The sequence below is a fragment of the Chionomys nivalis genome, chromosome 8 (assembly GCF_950005125.1).
Source record: "Chionomys nivalis chromosome 8, mChiNiv1.1, whole genome shotgun sequence".
Taxonomy (NCBI): Eukaryota; Metazoa; Chordata; class Mammalia; order Rodentia; family Cricetidae; genus Chionomys; species Chionomys nivalis.
The window spans coordinates 14,179,458-14,200,275 of NC_080093.1; the positions used below are offsets into that span (position 1 = coordinate 14,179,458).

The 20,818-nt window shown below is 46.2% G+C and overlaps 1 protein-coding gene across 2 annotated transcripts in view; it reads right to left on the minus strand.

Moving 5' to 3' along the window:
- Positions 1 to 20,818, minus strand: part of Sufu (SUFU negative regulator of hedgehog signaling) — a 98,098-nt gene that overhangs the window by 73,035 nt on the left and 4,245 nt on the right. For both annotated transcript variants that reach the window (XM_057779293.1, XM_057779292.1), the window contains exon 2: positions 18,845 to 18,979. In XM_057779293.1, coding sequence (XP_057635276.1) covers positions 18,845 to 18,979 — 135 coding nt within the window. The remainder of the gene's footprint in view (positions 1 to 18,844; positions 18,980 to 20,818) is intronic.

The following is a 20,818-nucleotide window of genomic DNA, read 5'->3' on the forward strand; positions in this document are numbered from 1 at the left end:
AATAAGGGCTCAATGAGATGAGTCACTACAGGCACTCACCACCAAATCTGATGACCTGAGTTCCATCCCTGGGCCCCACATGCTGCAGAGAACTGACTCCCATAAGTTGCCCTGACTTCCACACATGTACTGTGATATGCATGTAAACACGCGCACACACACACACACGCACGCGCACACACGTGCACACACGCACGCACACACGCACACACACGCAGATGACTGAGGTAGAATGGACTGTGAGGGGCATCACCTGACAGTTCAGTGTCAGCTTCCTTGACCCTCGGATGCCCAGGGTGGGCTCCAAAGCCACACCACCCCAGCAGCCCAGGAAGAGGCTGGCATAATGAGTGAAATAGCACAAAGACAGGCTGCAAAGGCCAACTGAACTCATGTCATCGCCTCAAGTACCTTCTGGGTGACCCAAGGGCAAATTAACCCTCCTGTGCCCCAGTTTCCTATCTGCACACTGGAATAAGTACATTCTCCATATAGAGCAACAGACTGCCAACCTCAGGCAGGAGAGCATCTTTGACTATCTTCTTAGAGTCAGCTCGGAGTCACCTGTTCCCACCCTCTCACACCTCAATTTTAACTCTTGGACTCATGGACACAGCCATTCAAGAACCGCTGGCCAGGGCTGGAGAGATGGCTCAGCGGTTAAGAGCACTGCCTGCTCTTCCAAAGGTCCTGAGTTCAATTCCCAGCAACCACATGGTGGCTCACAACCATCTGTAATGAGGTCTGGTGCCCTCTTCTGGCCTTCAGGCATACAATCAGACAGAATACTGTATAAATAATAAATAAATAAATATTTAAAAAAAAAAAAAAAGAAGAACCGCTGGCCAGAGTCTACCAGCTTTATCCAGCTTCCTGGCTGTGGATTCCTCCCAAAGACCTCGAACTTGGCTTGAGACTCTTTTTTCTTGAGACAGGCTTTCTCTGTGTAACTTTGGCTGGCCTGGAACTCACTCTAATCTGCCTGTCTCTGCCTCCCAAGCGGCGGGATTAAATGCATCGCTACCTCCCCAGCTGTCCTGAGACTTCGTGACCACTGCTGTGCTCTATGCTGGAATTCTGAAAATAACTACTGAACAGACGTAAGCAGAGGGATGTTTTCACGTTGAACTATTCAAAATTACTGATCACATCATTAGCCATTTGGAAACAGTGTTTAGTGACAATACTATACTGGGTAGTAAAACTTAGTAAAAAAAAAAAACTAAATATTTTTAGATATGCTTATATGGCAATATTCTTCTAGAACTTAAGACTTCTTTAAAACTGTGAGTTATATTAAACCATTCTCTATAACCTTTATAAAAAGAAAGGGAAGCTGGATGGCAACAAGAACTTATAATTCTAGTATTTGGGGAGGTGAGGGCAGGAAGATCAGGAGTTCAAGATCATCCTCAGCTACATAACAAACACAAGGCCAGCCTCAAAAACAAAAAATAAAAAAGGAGGGTGGGATGGTAAAGAGGAGTCAGGGAGGAAAGAAAGAAAAAAACATCATCCTAGGGCCATGGGTCCTGGGTTCAGTTCCCAGGAAAAGGAGAGAAGGAATCGGAGAGGGGCATAGAGACCACACTCACCCTGAGAGAAGAGACTGTCAGCTCTGCCCTTCACATGCCTGCTGTCTGCTACTCCCTGTCCAATCAGACAGCATACATCTGACTCACTGGAGTAGCCCCTTCCCGAGATGCCTTGCCAGGGGCCAAGGACCACGTTCCCACAGCATTCCTCAGGTTTAAAGCAGTAGTTCCCAGGACAGACTCAGCTAAGAATACAACCAGACAAACTTTCCTGTTCCCAATACTTTAGGAGCTTAACTCTGTCCTGGGCTTTCAGGGAGCAAGGAGCTTCCCAGACCAAGGCGTGGAATTTAAGCAAAGGCCAGGATCAGCAGGCTCTTTCCTACAGAGCAGTGGAGGCTCAGTCAGCCCTCCCCTGTGGAAGATCTGCTAGACCTTGCTCCCTGCATTCACAACCATCTCCAGATGGCAGCGCCCAAACCCAGAGGAACCCAAACCAGCCGGGCAAGCTAAAAAGAACTGTGAGTGGCCAGGCGGTGGTGGTGCACACCTTTAATCTCAGAACTCAGGAGTCAGAAGCAGGCGGATCTCTGTGAGTTTGAGGCTAGTCTGGTCTACAAAGAATTTCAGGACAGCCAGGGCTACAAAGAGAAACTTTGTCTCACCACGTCCCCCAAATAATAATAAAATAAAGTAAAAGAACTCTGACGGCTGCCATTCCTCATTTTGACTTTAATCAACAACCTTACAAAACCTTTAAAAATTAAGAAGACAAAGCTAGACAAATGATGGCAAGTCACAATCTGATTTGGGAAGTGGGCCTCTCGGTACTCCGGTGTATAACTCAAGAGCTCCTTGCTAAGCCGGGCGATGGTGGCGCACGCCTTTAATCCCAGCACTCGGGAGGCAGAGGCAGGCAGATCTCTGTGAGTTCGAGGCCAGTCTGGTCTACAAAGGGAGTTCCAGGACAGGCTCCAAAGCTACAGAGAAACCCTGTCTCGAAAAACCAAAAAAAAAAAAAGAGTTCCTTGCTGGCCCAAGAGCCAGAAGATCTGCCCAGAGGTCCTTTGTCCACCCACCATCTCCTAAGGCTTTGAGCAGCCAGGTGCCTTAGAAGACCAAGGACATGATCTTTCCAGTGTCTCAGTTCCCCTAGGGCAAGGGCTGTTCTTTTTGTGTGTGCTGTACATGGAGTACATCACGTCAGAGTTGAGCGATGCCAAGTGGTAATGGCAATCCCATCATTTCAAGGAGACAATCAGACCACGACATCAAACTACAAACAAGATAAGCAGTGTTAAAGAGCCAGGAGCTTTCCTCTGACTGTCGGGCTCAAGCACCTTCCTGGTGCTGCCCTGGAGCCACCCTTGCAGCCATCGGCTAACTCTGTTCTTCCGCTTCACACTAGAGCAGAGCCCCAGCTCTGGTCAAGTTCCCTGAAACACCACTCTTGCATTCATACGGCATAGCTGTGTCCCCATTAGACAACCATGCATTTTCTGACTGCCACATTCTTTTTTCAAAATGAAAGTTTATTTTAATTATATATTTAAGACTAATTTTTTTATGTGTGATGAGTGTTTTATTTGGATGTATGTACACACAGTACATGTGTACCTAATGCTGGAGCAGGTCAGAAGGCACTGAATCCTCTGGAACTGGATATGAATGGTTGTGAGCCACCTGTGAGTGCTGGGATTTGAAAATTGGTTCTCCATAAAAGCATCAAGTGCTCTTACTTGCTGAGCCATCTTCCAGTTCTAGATATCGCATTTTTTTAACCTTGTTTATTTTTATTTTATAAGTACTGGTTTTTTTTTTCGTTTTGGGTTTTTTTGTTTTGTTTTATGTTTTGTTTTCTTTGCCTGAATGTATGTACGCGCACCATGTGGATGCCTGGTACCCAAGGAGGCCAGAAGAGGGTGTTAGACCCTCTTGAATTGGAGGAGGCTGTGGGCTGCCATAAAGATGCTAAGAACCACACCCCAGGGCTCTTAACCACTGAGCCATCTCTCCAGTGCTAACTACCACACTTCTCAGGTTGCCTTCAGACTGCATGCTCACCCTGTCCCCTGGCCTCCTCTAGGACCACACTGGCCTTCCTTCTGTTCCTAGAATGCCTCAAGGTCACAGCTGCTTCGACTCTGCAGCAGCAGTCTTCACTATCTAGGTGTGTCACATAGTTGGATGGTCAGGACTCTAAGCACCTTGCCTTCCAGGGAGGACCAACTGCCGAACAGTACGATCAGTGTCCCTAGAGTTGTACAACAAGGCAGCCCTGGCTGTCACCTTGTCACCAAGGTCTCAAAGCTTCACACAAACTGATACTGGTCTCACTGTGCGCCTACTCCTCCACTCACCTTAATTCTCAGTTAATTCTCAACACTCCATCCCTCACTCTATTCTGAACCCAGGGTCTACATTCTATCACATTGTCCCTGTAAAAGAGCTAGTATAAAACCAACAGGCCCACATGGCCAATGCTTCTAGAAATCTAACTCTAAAGGCCTTTCTCTATTTAAAATCCCTGGTTACAAGAACGAAAAATTTTCAAACTGGAGCCAGCAGGGTGGGAATCCAGTGTCTGCAACCTGACCTTGGAAATGCCAGAGCAGGAAGGAGACTGAATTTGGGCACACCACTGTGTCACCTGTCAGTTTTCACTCAGTGTTTCCCCCTCTATCCAGCCAAACTTTCGGAGGTGCTTAGGGGCCTCTCTATAACCAGTAGAAAGCGGAGCCAGCCAGCCGGGCAGGGGCCTGAAGGCTGAGGCCAACTGCGTTCTCCAGCAGTCTTTCCTCTCACAGCTGTGGCCCGAGCTCCCAACCTCACACTGGACAGCCTGCGGTAAGAGGCAGGGCTCCTAGCATGAAAGTCTGTTCTGGAAATCACAAACAGCTCTTTGACTTGAGTGGTCTTGCCGAGGCCAGGCTGATTCTAAGACCAGTACTGCGGGTCCTAAACAACAGGAGAGGGAGAGAAGGACCACACAGGGTCACACCAAAGGCCTGGAGCTCAGTGTGTTCCACCTTCTAGGAAGCTGCTATGAACCCAAGTCCTCACTGCCAAACGGCCAACTGGCCTAACCTCAAATGTAGGATGACCACATTTCTAAGCCCCTGATTCCTTTTCCACAGCCAAGGCAAGAACTCTATAAGAGGAGACAGTCAGGCACCATGAGGACCTAAGTTGTAGCAAGTCCACCTCCCTACAGCAACACTTCAGCCAAAAGATAGGCAGTGAGGAGCAGGACCGGGTGTGCTGTTCATTATCACAAACCCAGCCCTCCAAAGATGTCCCAGGACTTATGCTGGTGGAACCAGTTGGGTCTGCCTACACAACACCTTGTAGACCTGTGTCAGAACGGGCAGTGGGTCATCCTTCTTCTAAGCCCAAACACCAAGTATTGTATTTTTCTATGTACTATAACAAAGTCTCACAAAACTGGCCTAAAATGTAGCCCATTTATTTCAGCAACCAGAGGAACTTACCATGGGCATCTGTGCCCATGTCTGTGAGCATCTCAGAATTTTTACTCAAGTCTGAATATTTTGTGTATTCCAGGTACAAGGACCCTGAGAGACAGCTCAGCAGTTAAGAGCACTTGCTGCTCTTACAGAGGACCAGAGTTCAGCCTCCAGTACCCACAACAGGCACTCACAACAACCTATAACTCCACTTCCCTCTTCTGGCCTCTGTGGACACTCACACACATGTGCACATACATACATGAGACACACATATTTATAAATTTTTAATTTAAAGATAGGTTCTTGCTGGTTACAAATTTGTGATCTTTGCTTCTCTACTTCCAAAGTGCTGAGATTACAGTACATGCCACCATGTCCAGCCTAATACTGACCTTTTTAAGAGAAAAATGATACAATCAACATATAAAGATTGCTGCAACCACACATGAAAGTATGTTTATGTTTTTATTTAAAGATTCTAGGAGCCAGAAAATGATACCTGTAATATTAGTACCCAGGAGGCTGATGCAGGAGGATTACTAAAGGTCAAGGACTGCTTGGGTATATTAACCAGGGTTCTCTAGAAGAACAGGACCAAGAGAATGAATGAATCTATGTAAGTATGTATATGTGTGTGTATATATGTATATATGTATGGGATTTATCAGAGTGACTTTACTAGGTATAGTTCAGCTAGTCTAACAATGGCTGTCTACCAACAAAGTCCAAGAATCTAGAGTTGTTTAGTCCAAGAGGCAAGATATCTTAGCTGGTCTTCAGTACACACCAGAATCCTAAAGAAGTGGGCTCTAGGGAACCACTGGAGACTTGGCTTAGCACTTCGGAGCACTGCTGCTCTTCCAGAAATCCTGGGTCCAATTTCCAGCATCCACATGACAGCTCAACGGCTATGTGTAACCTCAGTTCCAGGGGACCCCACACCCTCACACAGATATATATGCAGGCAAAACATCAATGCACACACACAAAATAAATTGTTTTTAAAGCAAGGAAAACAAAACATCAAAAAAGAAGAAGCAGGCACGAATGCCAGTGAAGGAATAAACCCGAAAGTGACAACAGTCTCCTCCTTCCATGTCCCTACACAGGCTGCCAGCAGGTATGGCCCAGGTAAGGTGGGTCTTCCCACCTCAAAGATCCAGATTAAAGATCGCTGTTCCCACTTTAAGTGATTTAATTAGGAAAAGCCTTCACAGGTGCCCAGTGCTTGGGTTTTAGTTAATTTCAGATGTAGTCACCTTGACAACCAAGAATAGCCATCACACAAGATATGTAACTAAGCTTATTTTTTAAAAAAAGGAAATAATAATAAAAGTCAGGCATGGTAGCTTAAATCTTTAACACCATCTGGAGATCAAGGAAAGTCATGGTTTCAGAGTAAGCTGAAGCCAGCCTGGGCTACATAAGAGCTTGTTTCAAGAAATAAATATATATAAGTATAAAACTGAGCTAAAATTTTAAAAGATGTCAGTACTAGCTGAGAACTGGGCACCAACACAGCTAATACATGCATGTGCTCTCCAGTACTCTGCACCAAGAGCCACAGAGGGAAGAGATGAATGGAGCCAAGCTGACATGGCAATGGGCAGAGGCAGAGACAACTGAGTGTTAAATGTGTGTTTTCAGACTCTAGAAGACAGAGACAACAGGGTTAGGCAAGTGGCAGGAAAAGCCTTGGAAGATGTTAGGTTCCTGTGAGGGACACAGAGCTGGGCAGCAGTCACTGCCAACTGCTCACAAGGTCAGAATGAAGGATCACAAACAAAAGGTAGAAGGGTTATGAGTCCTCCCTCCCTGCTTTAATTTCCAGCTGTGAGAAAATGACTTATTTTCTTCATACATGAAAGAAGCTGGACAACAATGGGAGGAATAGGAAAAAGTCAGGCCAGGAAAGTTGTAGATTTTATCTGGTTTGTGATGGTTCAACTAAGGCAGGGAGAGTCTAAGATCATGTTGGGGCCTCACATGTTGGGGGTAAAGTTTGTCAACCAGTCTTTGTACAGTCTGCTCAGTGCACCTTGGGGCTGCCTTGGGACTGAGGCTGCATGTCCCAGAGTCAACTATCTTTTGTTGCTTTTTCTCTATCGATGAAGAAAATAAAGCATAGAATTCATGAGCCAGCTCCAGCTCCCACAGAGACCCGAGGCTTCAAAGATGGGCTTCTTCCCAGCATTCACACAGGAGAGCTCACTCACTAAGTAGCCTCAGAAAGGACCAAAGCGGAGCTGGAGCTCATGCGGCAGACTGTTTACCTAGCGTGAAAAAAGCTCTAGGTTTGCTCCCAGCAGCTCACGAGCCAAGTGTTGTGACACTTGAGAGGTAGAGGTACAACAACCAAGAGTTCACGGTCATTGTTGGCCACAGAGTTTTTAAGGTCAGTTTAGGATACATAAGACCCTGTATCAAAAACAAAACAAAAACCCAAAAGGAAAATAGGACTCAATCCTGAATTCAGGAAGTGAGAGAGGAACGTGGGGCTTGAGAAGAGGGGAGAAGGCCAACAACAAAAGCAAAGGTACAGGTGGCGATGAGATGGCCAACTCCACAACTCATTAGAGAACTGCAATTAAAACAGCTACCATCCCACATCTACTCAGTGGCTAAAAACAACACTGAATATCAGTAAGGACATGAAGCAGGAACCCTCCCTTCACTGCTGGATGGGATGCAAAATGATAGTCACTTTGGAAGACAGTTTGACAGTTTTTCACAAAGCTTAACAAACACTTACCATCCAGTCCCCCAAACAAAATGAAACCCTATTTTTTATTCACACAAAAACCTACCTAAAAAACAGTGTTCATATCAGCTTCATTCAAAAGTCACCAAAACCTAAAAACAAGATGTCCTTAAGAAATAGAAACTACGCCGGGTAGTGGTGGCGCATACCTTTAATCCCAGCACTCGTGAGGCAGAGGCAGGCGGGTCTCTGAGTTCGAGGCCAGCCTGGTCTACAGAGCGAGTTTTAGAACAGCCAGGACTGTTACACAGAGAAATCTTGTCTCGGAAAACAAAACAAAAAGAAAGGAACTACAAAACTGGGCCACCGTTCACTCCCATGCTATGGAGCCAGAGCTTCTCAGTGAGACCCTACTGTACTCCACCCCGAAGGGAAAAAGGAAGGTAGATGGATAGATGGATAGTTACATAGGCAGGCAGACAGACAGATTGACTAGATCAGTGAGGAGGCTCAGCATTTGACAAAGGCACCTGCTCAAAACTGGTGGTCCAAGTTCAATCTCCGGATGACCCAAGTTTAGTTCCAGAACTGGATATCTGAATTGTCTATCACTGTGATAAACACTGTGACCAAAGGAACTTATGATGTCCTTCAGCTCACAGTTCACCATGAAGGGAAGTCAGGGCAGGGATGCAAGCAAGCAGAGGTCAGGAAGGAACTCTAACGGCTTGCTCTTCCCGGCTTGTTCAGTTTTCTCCCCCCCCCCCCCGCCCTCGGATTTTTGAGATAGGGTTTTTCTGTGTAACCCTGACTGGGCTTGAACTCACTCCAGACCTTAACTGAGAAAACACCTCCATCAGACTGGCGTATATGAAAGGCTATGTGCTTTTATTGATTTAATTATTGATGTGGGTGGGCTCAGCCCATTTTGGGCAGTTCCACCCAGATCAGGTGGTCCTGGATGATATAAGAAAGCAGACTAACTCTGGGTAGTGGTGGTGCACACCTTTAACCCCAGCACTTGGGAGGCAAAGACAGATCTCTGAGTTCAAGGCCAGCCTAGTCTACAGAGTGAGTTCCAGGACACCTAGGACTACAAAGACAAACCCTGTTTTGAAAAACCAAATAGGAAAAAGAAAAGAAAAGAAGCCTCTGAACTTAGCTGCACAACTTTCTTTATTTTGGTGGTATCTCCTGATGGTGCTGGACAGGTGATGGTGTCTACAGGCAACAGATGCAGAGCCACTCTGCCTCTGCTCATCACTTAAAAAACAGAGCCAAATGTCACTTTGTAACATGGAGCCAACCACAGGAATGCTCAGCTTGAAAGTACTGCTTCCTCAGTATGGAGTAATTAGGTTAAGGGCACAGCTTCCCATTTTGTTATCCAGCCTCTAAGCCAGTGGTTCTCAGCCTTTCTATGCTGCGACCCTTTAATACAGTTCCTCATGTTGTGGGGACCCCAACCATAAAGTTATTTTTGTTGCTACTCCATAACTATAATTCTGCTACTGTTACGAATTGCAATGTAAATATCTGATACACAGGATATCTGATATGTGACCACTGTAAAAGGGTTGTTCGACCCCCAAAGAGGTCGTGACTCACAGATGGAGAACCACTACCCTAATCACTTAACAAACCAGGATTCTGAATATGCTCTTTGCTACCCAGAAACTTACTCATCCATGGGGTCTCTATGAGAAAAGTCCGGTGAGACAGGAGGTAAGCTTCCCCTTGGGCAGTTAAGGGCAGGGAACAAAACCTAATTTTTTATTACTATAATTGCATGTGTGTGTGCACGCGCACGTGCGTGCGTGCGTGTGTGTGCATGTGTGTGTGTGCATGTGTGCGTGTGTGTAGGTCGGAAGAGGATTTCACAGAGTCAGTTCTCTCCTTCCACCTTTATATGGGTTCCAAGGCTCAAACTCAGGTTACCAGAAAGTTGTGTGGTAAACCATTGGGAGTCATATTAGATGGTTGTGTTGAAAGTCACTAGAGGTGGATGCTGGAAAATGAACTTGGGTCTTCTGCAAGCGAAGTACATTCTCTTAACCACTGAACCATCTCTTCAGTCCCCAATGTTATGAACTTAGCATTTTTATTTTGTGTATGTGTGTATTTATGTATGCCCCGAGTGTGTAGGTGCACATGGAGGTCAGAAGAGGGTGTTAGATCCCCTGAAGCTAGAGTTGTGGGCAGTTGTGAGCTGCCTAATGTGAATGCTAGGAACCAAGCTCAGGTTTTCTAGAAAAGCAACAAGTGTTCTTAGCTGCTGAGCCTCCTCTCCAGGTCCTGATGTTGTGAATTTTAAAGAGGGGTCAATATCGCTTTGCTGGGGGCTGGAGAGATGGCTCAGCGGTTAAGAGCATTGCCTGCTCTTCCAAAGGTCCTGAGTTCAATTCCCAGCAACCACATGGTGGCTCACAATCATCTGTAATGAAGTCTGGTGCCTTCTTCTGGCCTTCAGGCATACAAGCAGAAAGAATATTGTTTACATAATAAATAAATATTAAAAAAAAATCGCTTTGCTGGTGTGCGTGCTGCACAACCTAGTCCTCTGGATCCGAGAGGCAGGCCAGCATGCTGCAGGGCTCAGGTCAGAGGACCAAGATCACTCTAGTCATATCTCAGAACTTCAGATCAGAACTGAGAAGCCCGATGCAGAAGATGCAGTGTACAGGGTATATATACAGTGTATAGATCAGAGGCAGGATGCAGGAAGGAATTTCAGAGTCAAGGGTCAGAGCCAGCATTTCAGAATAAGAATGTTGAACAAGGAAGGTGCTGGCAAACTCAGACAACACAGAAAGTATGAAGGCAGGTATTCTTCACTATGTTAAGACAGGTTTAGGACAGCCCTACACAAACATGGTATGGAGGCGGAAGCTGAAACTTGGTAAAGTGCTAGCAGCACGTACAGGAAGCATTGGGTTGATCCCTGCATCCCATAAACTGGGTGTGCTTCCGGGAACAGCTCTAATCCCAGCACCTGGGGGGTGGAAGCAAGAGGATTAGGCATTCTTGATCATCCTGATATATATGGTTTTTTGAAGTTTTTTGTTGCTTGCTTGTTTTTTATTTGTTCAAGACAGGGTTTCTCTCTGTAGCCCTGGCTGTCCTGGAACTCACTATGTAGAACAGGCTGACTTTGAACTCAGATTTGCCTGCCTGTTTCTGCCTCCTGAGTGATGGGGTTAAAGGCACGTATCAACACCGCCCAACTAGGTATAAAGCTCCAAGGCCAGCCTGGACTACATGAGATCCAATCTCAGAAAAAAATATACAGATGTAGATAGATAAGCTGGGGAGATGGCTCAGTGGGTAAGGGGCTCGCTATGCAATGAAAACCTGAGCACATAGGTCATATTGTCACCCATGTAAAAGTTGAGCCCAGTGGTACAGGATTGTAGCCCCAGTGGGGATGAGGGCAGCAACAGGTGGATTCTGAGGGCCTAATGGCCAGCCAGTGTAGCCGAAATAGCAAACTCCAGGTTTAGTGGATGTCCTGGCTAGCTTTTATGTCAACTTGACACAAGCTATAGTCATCAGAGAGGAGGGAACTTCAATCGAGAAAATGCCTCCATAAGTTCTGGGTATACGCAAGCCTATGGGGCATTTTCTTAATTAGTGATTGATGTAGGAGGGTTCAGCCCAGTATGGGTGGGACCAGCCCTGGGCTGGGAATCCTGGCTCCTATAAGAAAACTGCTGAGCAAGCTGTAAGGGGCAAGCCAAGCAAGTAAGCAGCACCCCTCCATGGCTTCTGCATTAGCTCCTGCCCTGCTGAGTTCCAGTCCCTGAATTCCTTTGATGATGAACTGTGATGCGGGAGTATTAGCAAAATAAACCCTTTCCTCCCCAAGATACTTTTGGCCATGTGTTTCACCACAGCAATAGTTACCCTGAGTAAGACACAGTGAGAGATCCTGCCTCAGAGAAGTAAAGCAGAGGGCTGGAGAGATGGCTCAGTGGTTAAGAGCATTGCCTGCTCTTCCAAAGGTCCTGAGTTCAATTCCCAGCAACCACATGGTGGCTCACAACCATCGGTGATGAGGCCTGGTGCCCTCTCTTCTGGCCTTCAGGCATACAAGCAGAAAGAATATTGTATACATAATAAATAAATAAATAAATATTTTTAAAAAGTATGAGTTTTTAAAAAAAGAAGTAAAGCAGAGAGTGACAGAGGATAGCTAAAGTCAAGCTTGCTCCACGAGCAAACAGGCAAGTGTACACACACTCTCCACATAGACACATGCATGCACACACACGTGCCCTCTTTCACACACACAACACCACAATGTTTTTCTGGTGGACAGGGAAAACAGAATTCTCAGCATTGACAACCTCAGCCTGGAGCCTGGGTTTCTAGGGAGCCTGCCCGACGGCATACGCAAAGCCCTGGGTCTGATACCCAACAACACTGCAATTACAGACTAGAGGTCTATGGATCTGCTGGTTAAGGTGCTTGATGTCAATCAAGCCTGACCACCTGAGTTTGGTCCTGGGGACCCACATGGTAAAGAGAGAACAAATTGTCCTCTAGTCTCTACGCATGCATACCACCTCCAATTAAATGTAATGATCCGTACCCCCATTCAGCCCAAGTCAAAGGGCCTCCCACTCTTCCCAGGTGGTCTGAATCCCTAGCCTCAGTAGCAATTGTCCCAATTTCACAGTCACCCTGAATCTAAACACCTCTGAGACTTAAGTGGCCTGCCTCTACTGAGCCCACAAAACTCTTCCTCCAGTTTGCTGAACTCATCTGGGCTATCCTGGGGACCAGGCCATTCTGGGGACTGTCATCTGCAGGTGGTCTTGTGAAGCACTCCAGGGAGGGAGAGACACTCAGGTCCACAGGGAGGCAAGGCCAAGACATGCACACACAGCAAATGCAGGGCTTCTCCTGGAGACCCCAGCAGATAACGGGGCATGCTTCAGGGCTTCCACAAGGCAAGCTCTGAGAAAGGAAAGCTAACCTTTCTCACCTGCGGTGACTGAGTCCACACTAAAGAACAAGTTGACAAGTTAATCTGTGCCCAGCGTTCAATAAATAACTCACATGGTGCGGAGTCCAGTGAAGAGCACGAAGAAGAAGGCTGTCTACCACCTCAGTCAAGGCAGCCACCGGAAGCCCGCCAGCCACAGCCCTCAGGTGAGGCCACAAGTCTCAAACCCACCTGGACACGCCACGTCTGTCAACCAGCCAGCTTTGTGGGGCATAGCCTACCTCTCCCATGGTGATGACGTGTGGCTCTAACAATAGGGCCACAAATCCGGGTCGATTCCATACGAAGACAGTCTTTGGAGCCAGTCCAGGACATACATCTAGCAGATGACTGCCCCACAGGCTCTCGCTGGGAAGTCCTGCCTTAGTTCATGAACACACTCTCCAGCTAGCCACCCTTAGGCCTGGAACTTTTTATCTAGCGAGGGTTTCTGGACGTCCCAGGAGCCACCAGAAATCCTCAGAGAAAGGCACTGATGTTACGGCTTTCACAGCCCTGCAAATCTCCCCACTCTATCCATAGCTGCCTGTCCACAAAGGAGCCGGCCAGAGCTGCAGGCTTAACAAGTGCAGATATCTGACACTTCCCAAGTGTGGGGGCTGGGAAGGGCAGTCTCTTCTACTAAAGGCATTGTGGGTAGTCTCTCACTTTTTAGAAAACCCTCCTGCTGCTCCAAACTAGGATCTATGTCATCTTTCAACTTCAAAAACAGTTTCTTCAAAATCTTTTTTTTTGTTGTTTTTTCTTTTCTTTTCTTTTTTTTTTGGTTTTTCGAGACAGGGTTTCTCTGTGGCTTTGGAGCCTGTCCTGGAACTAGCTCTGTAGACCAGGCTGGTCTCGAACTCACAGAGATCCACCTGCCTCTGCCTCCCGAGTGCTGGGATTAAAGGCGTGCGCCACTATCGCCCGGCGTTCTTCAAAATCTTTAGGGCTGGGGTGTGACTCATTTGGTACTATCTCCCTAGCATGCACAAAGCTTGGGGTTCCAGCCCAGCACCACATAAACCTGGCTGTGGTAGCACACTCCAGAAGTGGGGTGGGGCAAGCAGGAGGATCAGAAGTTCAAGGTCATCCTCAGCAGCACACCAAATCTGAAGCAAGGACTTGAGACCCTATTTCAAAAAACCAAGGGCTAGACAGATGGTTCAGCCAGTTAAGAGTATTAACTGTTCTTCCAGGGGATAAAAAACACCCAGACATAGAATAAAAAAAATTACCAGGCAATGATGGCAAGCACCTTTAATCCCAGCACTTGGGAGGCAGAGGCAGGTGGATCTCTGTGAGTTCAAGGCCAGCCTGGTCTATAATTGAGTTCTAGGACAGTTAAGACTATTACACAAAGAAAAAAAAAAGTCTAGGAAAAAAAAAAGTCAAGAGCAAAAGCTAGCCCTTGGGAGGCAGAGGCTCCCTATGTGGATCTCTATGAGTTCAAGACCAGCTGGATCTACAGAAAGTTCCAAGACAGCCAAGGACACACACGGAGAAAAAACAAACAAACATCCCCCAAACCCATTGATACACTCACTCATAGGAAGGGGAATGAAACTGTGGCTAACCAGGGGCCCAAGGGAGAGTGGAAGAGCAGCATGGGAGAAACTGATCAAGCAACTAAAGGGACGAAGTTCAAGAAACACGGGAGCAACTGCACAATGGGTACCGTGCACAACAGGAGTGTACTGCACTTTTCAGGAAGCTAAAAAAAGGACTTGGAATTTTTAAAAAATAACTTATTTTTGTTTTATTTGCAATGGTGTTTTGCCTGCATGTATGTCTGTATGAGGGTGTCAGATCTTGATGTTACAGAGAGTTGTTAGCTGCCATGTGGGTGCTGGGAATTGGACCTGGGTTCTCTGGAAGAGCAGTCGGTGCTCTTAACCACTGAGCCATCTCACCAGCCCCTGATTTGAAATGTTTTAACCACTAAAAAAATATACAAAATGAAGTTGTTTAAACACTTCATAATTGATATATGTGTCAAAATATCATGTGATCTCATGACAATTTCTATGTTTTTAGACTCTTAATGTGTAGGTCAGTGGTAGGGTGTCCACCAGCATGGGGTGAGAGGACTGAGGACAATCCTCAGCATCCAAATAGCAATATACATGTGCGTGTGTGTGTGTGCATGCACACGTCCATGAAGTATGCACATGTGTGGAGACTCCAGGTTGACGTTAGGAGTCTTCCTTCATTGCTCTCCATTTTATATTTTGAGACAGGGTCTCTCACTGAGCCCGGAGCTCACTACACAGTAAGACTAACTAGCCAGTGAGCTCCAGGCAATCCTGTCTCCACCTGCCCAATACGAAGATTACAGGTGTGCACCACTGTGCCCAGCATTTTTGTGGGTGCTGGGGAACCAAATTTAGCTCCTCATGCTTGTATGGCAAGCAATTTTGGTGCAAACAATTGTTCTCATCCTGTTCCCTCTAGTGAACATGGGTGGAAATGGCCATGCCAGTCACTTGTTCTCCACCTTAGAGTTACCAAGCAGGACTCCTCTGAGCAAGAGGAAATGCCTCAACAAGCTCTGTGGAAAAAAGAGAAAGGCTGCTAGGAGAGACATGGTAGGAACAGAGAGAAAGCGGGATGACACCATGGCCAAGAACAGACTTTGGTGCCACCAGATATGGCTTTTACTTTACCAACTGCATAGCAAACACCTCTGAATTTCTGTGTCTATACTTCAGAGGTGGGGAGGAAACCTGGAGAGATGGCTCAGTGGTTAAGAGTGCTTGTTGCTCTTTCAGAAGAGCCCAGTTCAGTTCCCACCATCTGGTGTAGGAGGGCCTTCTGTCTATATGTTGCTTTCATTGGTTAATAAAGAAACTGCTCTGGGCCTGTTGATAGGGCAGAACTTAGGTAGGCAGGGAAGACAGAACTGAATGCTGGGAGAAAGAAGGGCGGAGTCAGAGAGACACTATGGAGCCACCACTAGAGTCAGACACACTGAATCTTTGCCAGTAAGCCACTGCCACGTGGCAATATACAGATTAATAGAAATGGGTTAAATTTCTATTAATCAAGATGTGAGAGTTAGCCAATAAGAGGCTAAAGCTAATGGGCCAAGCAGTGATTTAATTAATACAATTTCTATGTGGTTATTTTGGGGCTAAACTAGCTGGGCCCTCCTCCTACAACCGTCCATATCAGACGGCTCACGACTGCCTGTAATGCCAGCTCAAAGGGATCCAACTCCCTCTCCTAGCCTTCATGGGCACCTGCACACACATGTGCCCATACACACACACATCAATAATAATAATATTAAGAAGAAATTTTTTTTTTTAATTTTTATTTTTTTGAGAGATGGTCTCTTTTACATAGCCCTGGTTGTCCTGAAACTCATTATGTAGAACAGGCTGGCCTCTTGAGTGCTGGGATTAAAGATGTATGCCACTTCTTAATTAGTTACTAACCTGGGAAGGTCCAGCTCTTAGTGGGTGGTACTGCCTTGGTCTGATGGAGCTGGGTGCTGCCATGAGGAGCAAGCATTCTGCCATGGACTCTGCATCAGTTCCTGTCTCCAAGTTCCTGCCTGGTGTTTATTCTCACTCTAGCTTCCCTCAATAGACTGTGATTCAGGATATGTAAACTAAATAAACCCTCTCCTCCCCAAGCTGTTTTTGGTCACGGTGTTTTGCCCCATGGTAACCCTAACTAAGCCTGTGTACGAGGATGAATGTGCCGTGTGCCATGCCAAGGGTACGGAGCTCAGAGGACAGCTGTGAGTCGGTCCTCTCCCTCCACCTTCACATGGGTTCCAGGTCGGGAACAGACTCAGGTTATCAGCAGGCTCGGCAGCTGGTGCCTTTACTTACTGAACCATCTTACTGCACTCTCTGAAGGTTGTTAAGAGCACTTCCTGCTCTTCCAGAGAAACTGAATTAGGTTCCCAGCACCCACCTGTAACTCTAGCTCAAGAGGCTATAGGTCAGCCTTGACTACAGTGAGTCTTAGGACAGCCTGAGATACAGATTAAGATCCTGTCTCCCCAAACCTGTGTGTGTGTGTGTTACTCCCTCATATACATATTTTTGTATTATTTTAGCTCCACTACAAATACTGTTAAACAGGGTCCCCAAGGCTGGAGAGATGGCTCAGTTGTTAAAAATACTGGCTGCTCTTCCAAAGGACACAGGTTCAATTCCCAGCACCCACATGGCAGCTCACAACTGTATAACTCCAGTTCTAGGAGCTCCTACACCCTCACAAAAATATACATTCAAAAACACCAACGTACATAAAAATAAACCAATCAAAACAAAACAAAAAAACAGGGCTTGCACTCAGGCAAGATTAAGTCTATTCCCAAGGTTTCTCTTGATCCATTTTGAAGGCTGTGAAGACAGGCACAGACACTACCTGCCATGAGCTGGAGAAGAGGGAAGGCCTGGCTGCTGAGCCTAACAAAAGGCAGAGAAAGGTAGCCTGGCCTGTGGGCAAGGAGTTGGAATGGGACAGTGCAGTAATTTAAGAGTTCAAACTCTGGACTCAATCTAAATCAAACTCCAGTTTTTTTTTGTTTTTTTTTTTTGGTTTTTCGAGACAGGGTTTCTCTGTGGTTTTGGAGCCTGTCCTGGAACTAGCTCTTGTAGACCAGGCTGGTCTCGAACTCACAGAGATCCGCCTGCCTCTGCCTCCCAAGTGCTGGGATTAAAGGCGTGCGCCACCACCGCCCGGCTAAACTCCAGTTTTTTTATAACCTAGATGTGGGGCTTGAGCAATTCAGTTTCCTCATTTGTAAACCAGCAATAACAAGAGAATCTAGTACCAGGGAGGCCTCTCCTCGGCGTTCTTTCTGGGTAGTGGGGACTTAGTGTAGGCCAGCTGGAAAGTCATAAGGCTCCACTGTCCTGACTGCAGAGACCGACTCTGGAGACGGGGGTGTGTTAATGAAATGATCATAACCCCCATCTGCTCTAGTCCTAAATATCTCATGTCACTCTGTAAAATACTTTCACATGGTGAGTTCCAGGCATGTCGGGGCTACATAGTAAGAACTTGTCTCAAAAAAACCAGACTATAAACTATTTGAACTGAAGATGAAGCTCCATCATGCAGTACTTGGCTACTATGCCTGAGGACCCGGGTTTGATCCCGAAGGAGTCTGATTGAGGACCCAGACTATCAACATCTAAATCCTGGCTCCAAATCAATCACCCAATCATTCAATCGATCCTGGCCCTCACACTGCTGAGAAATGATATTAAGTCACAGAAGCTCTTCATGTTTCTATTCCCTCGCCCTAAGTGGGGCACATGTTATCATCTACCAGCTTCACAGTTTCAGGCTGAAAACTGAACTCATTAGTGACACATGTATAGAATAACTAAAAGAGTACCCGGTGTATAATCAGTGATTTAAAAAATGTTGTTAGCTTTTATAATTATTCTAATTGTAATTTTGGAAGATTAAATATTAAGTTAACTACATTTTGCTTGATATCATAATATGTTTTGGAATTAAAACATATACTAGGTGATTATAAAAAGAAATCAAGGAGGAGAGTAAGAAAAATTTTTAATTATTCTATTATTTAGTGTGTGGGTATTCTGGCTGCATGTATGTCTATGCACCAGTTATGTGTCTATTGCCTGCAGGGGCCAGAGGACGACACTGATTCTCCTAGAAATGGAGTTATAGACAACTGTAAGCTGCCATGTGGGTGCCGGGAATTGAACCTGGGTCCTCTAGAAGAGCAGTCAGTGCTCTTAACCACTTGAGCCACGGCTGAGTCATCTCTCCAAGCTCAAAAAGGGTAAGATTTTAAAAGACAGAGGGCAGAGAACAGAAGCAGATCAGTGCTAACAATGAAGTAGACAGGGCAGGCAAGACGAATGCAAGTTTGACCGCACACAACTGCAAACCCTGTCACTCAGGAGGCTGACATGGGAGGACAGAGAGGTTCAAGACCAACCTAAGCAATTCTACAAGCAGCCCTTCGACCACTAGTTCAAGACCAGCTTGAACTACATAGCAAGTTCCAAGCTGACCAGCACAAGCAGAGGCAGAAGCAGAGAGAGGACACTGAAAAGTGTCACCCTCACAAAACCAACATCATCACACATGTTCAATAAAACCTCAGAAACAGGCTTAGGGTCAAGGAAAGACAGTGGCATATACTCACTCATGAACTCTGCTGTCACCATAGAGATCGCTCAGGCCAAAGCTGATGTAGTGCCAGTGCTCAGGGATGTTGGCAGAAGGACTCCCCACATTCCTGTACATGCTAACATAATCCAACGGGTCTGGACCACCCAACCTGCAAAAGACAAAACACAAGGTGTCAATTTAAACCTAGAAACCAGAAAATATCAAGTAAGAGGCTCTGCTCTACAAACCCGAAATCTCCATCCTAGAGGGACCTAAAACAAAAGATAACTAAAGCAGGGCAAAAATCTCTCTAGCGATGAGCCAAGGAAAAGCATCCGAGGCTATGTGATCCCACACGGTCAAGAAACTCCCTCCTCTTCCCTCCAACAGACAGGGCCTCTTTTAGAAACGAAGCAGACTTGCTGGCTGCACATTTTGCTGACTCCAAATGGAGTCTTCTATGGGGCCTGACAGCATGCCAGGCTTCGAGAGATGCATCAGTGGTTCTGTTTAATGACCATCCAGAGTATGACCAATGGACATCATTCCTGCAGTACAGGTTTCATTCTATACCGTCTCTTAGACAGCTAGTTCCTGAAAGCCTATATTGTGCCTTCTAGTATCGTTTCTTCTGAATACACACAAAGCCTCTGGCCTGCACAGACCCCGGCCTGAACACCACAGATCAAAACGTAGTCACTGCAAGTTACCAAGTCCAAGCATCAGCTAGCCCAGCTCTGCACAGAGCACTGCACCACGACCCAGACCGAACCCTGTCAGCACCTGCATTCTGAAGAGCGTCCCAGGAGGAATCTGTCTCAAAGGGAGAGCTGGGACAGTTCACAACTCGAAGATCCTAAGAATCACACTAAGTCTCCCCATAAATCCAACAGAGAAGCAGTTGAGGAAGAGATTCAGTCATTACCTCACTGGAGATTTAACTCAATAATTATTAAGTTCTTTTAGCAATTAGTGCCTAGGCAAAAGAAAGCAGACAACAGACAAGAGGGCTTTCCTTCAGAATGGACAGGAAAACAGACTTGAGAAGCACACTAAATGGAAACCATCAGCAGAAGAGAGTGTGCACTGAACCCATGAACCCCACAGTTGAGATGCCTCACACGGACCGCTCCACAGACTAGACGCCTTGCCTGGCCTGGGACATGGACAGGAGTGCATGTTGCAAGTGGGCTAAACTACTGAGGGAATGCTAAACAACCAAATGAAAAACATGGTACAGGAGATCCCAGCAAGTGTGCCAGGACCATGCAATTCAAACCCTATCTTAAAACCAGTAAGTCTGGTTTCATCTTCTTTGCCAGGATGTTATTAGCTTTTGCAGAAATCTTTATTCTCTGGGGGGAAAAACTAAGTTACTTATAGAATTCATAAGAAAGAAAGTCATTCCAAATAGCTTAACTCTTACCTGAGTGAGTTAGGTAAGGGGACAAGTCTCTATGTCTGCTTTTTGTTTGTTTTCTTTTCTTTTAATTTTTTTTTTTTCGAGACAGGGTTTCTCTGTGTAGCCCTAGCTGTCCTAGAACTCACTTTGTAGATCAGGCTGGCCTCGAACTCACAAAGACCTCTGCCTCCCAAGTGAAAGGATTAACGGCATGTGCTCCACCACCTGGCCTCTGTCTGTCTTTAACCGTGATTTCACCAAATCATTTGATTTAAAGCCATAATCAGTTGAATTTAAAAACATTTTGGGGAAGGATAGAGGACCCCATTATGGCTGCAGAATCCTAAAAAAGACAGGCTTCATATTCCCTCCAACTTCCTACTGGAAATCCCAAGAGTCTTTGCTGCAGTCTAGGTCCGTCCAGCAACAAGCAGTGACACTGTTGGCTGCCCTGCTCCACCTGCCAGCACGCTGTAGCTCCGTTAGACAGACTCCCAGGAGAGGTCACATCAAATAGAGGCCACAAGAGGAGTCAGGGAGCCTGGCGGTGGTGGCGCACACCTTTAATCCCAGCACTTGGGAGGCAGAATCAGGCAAATGTTTGTG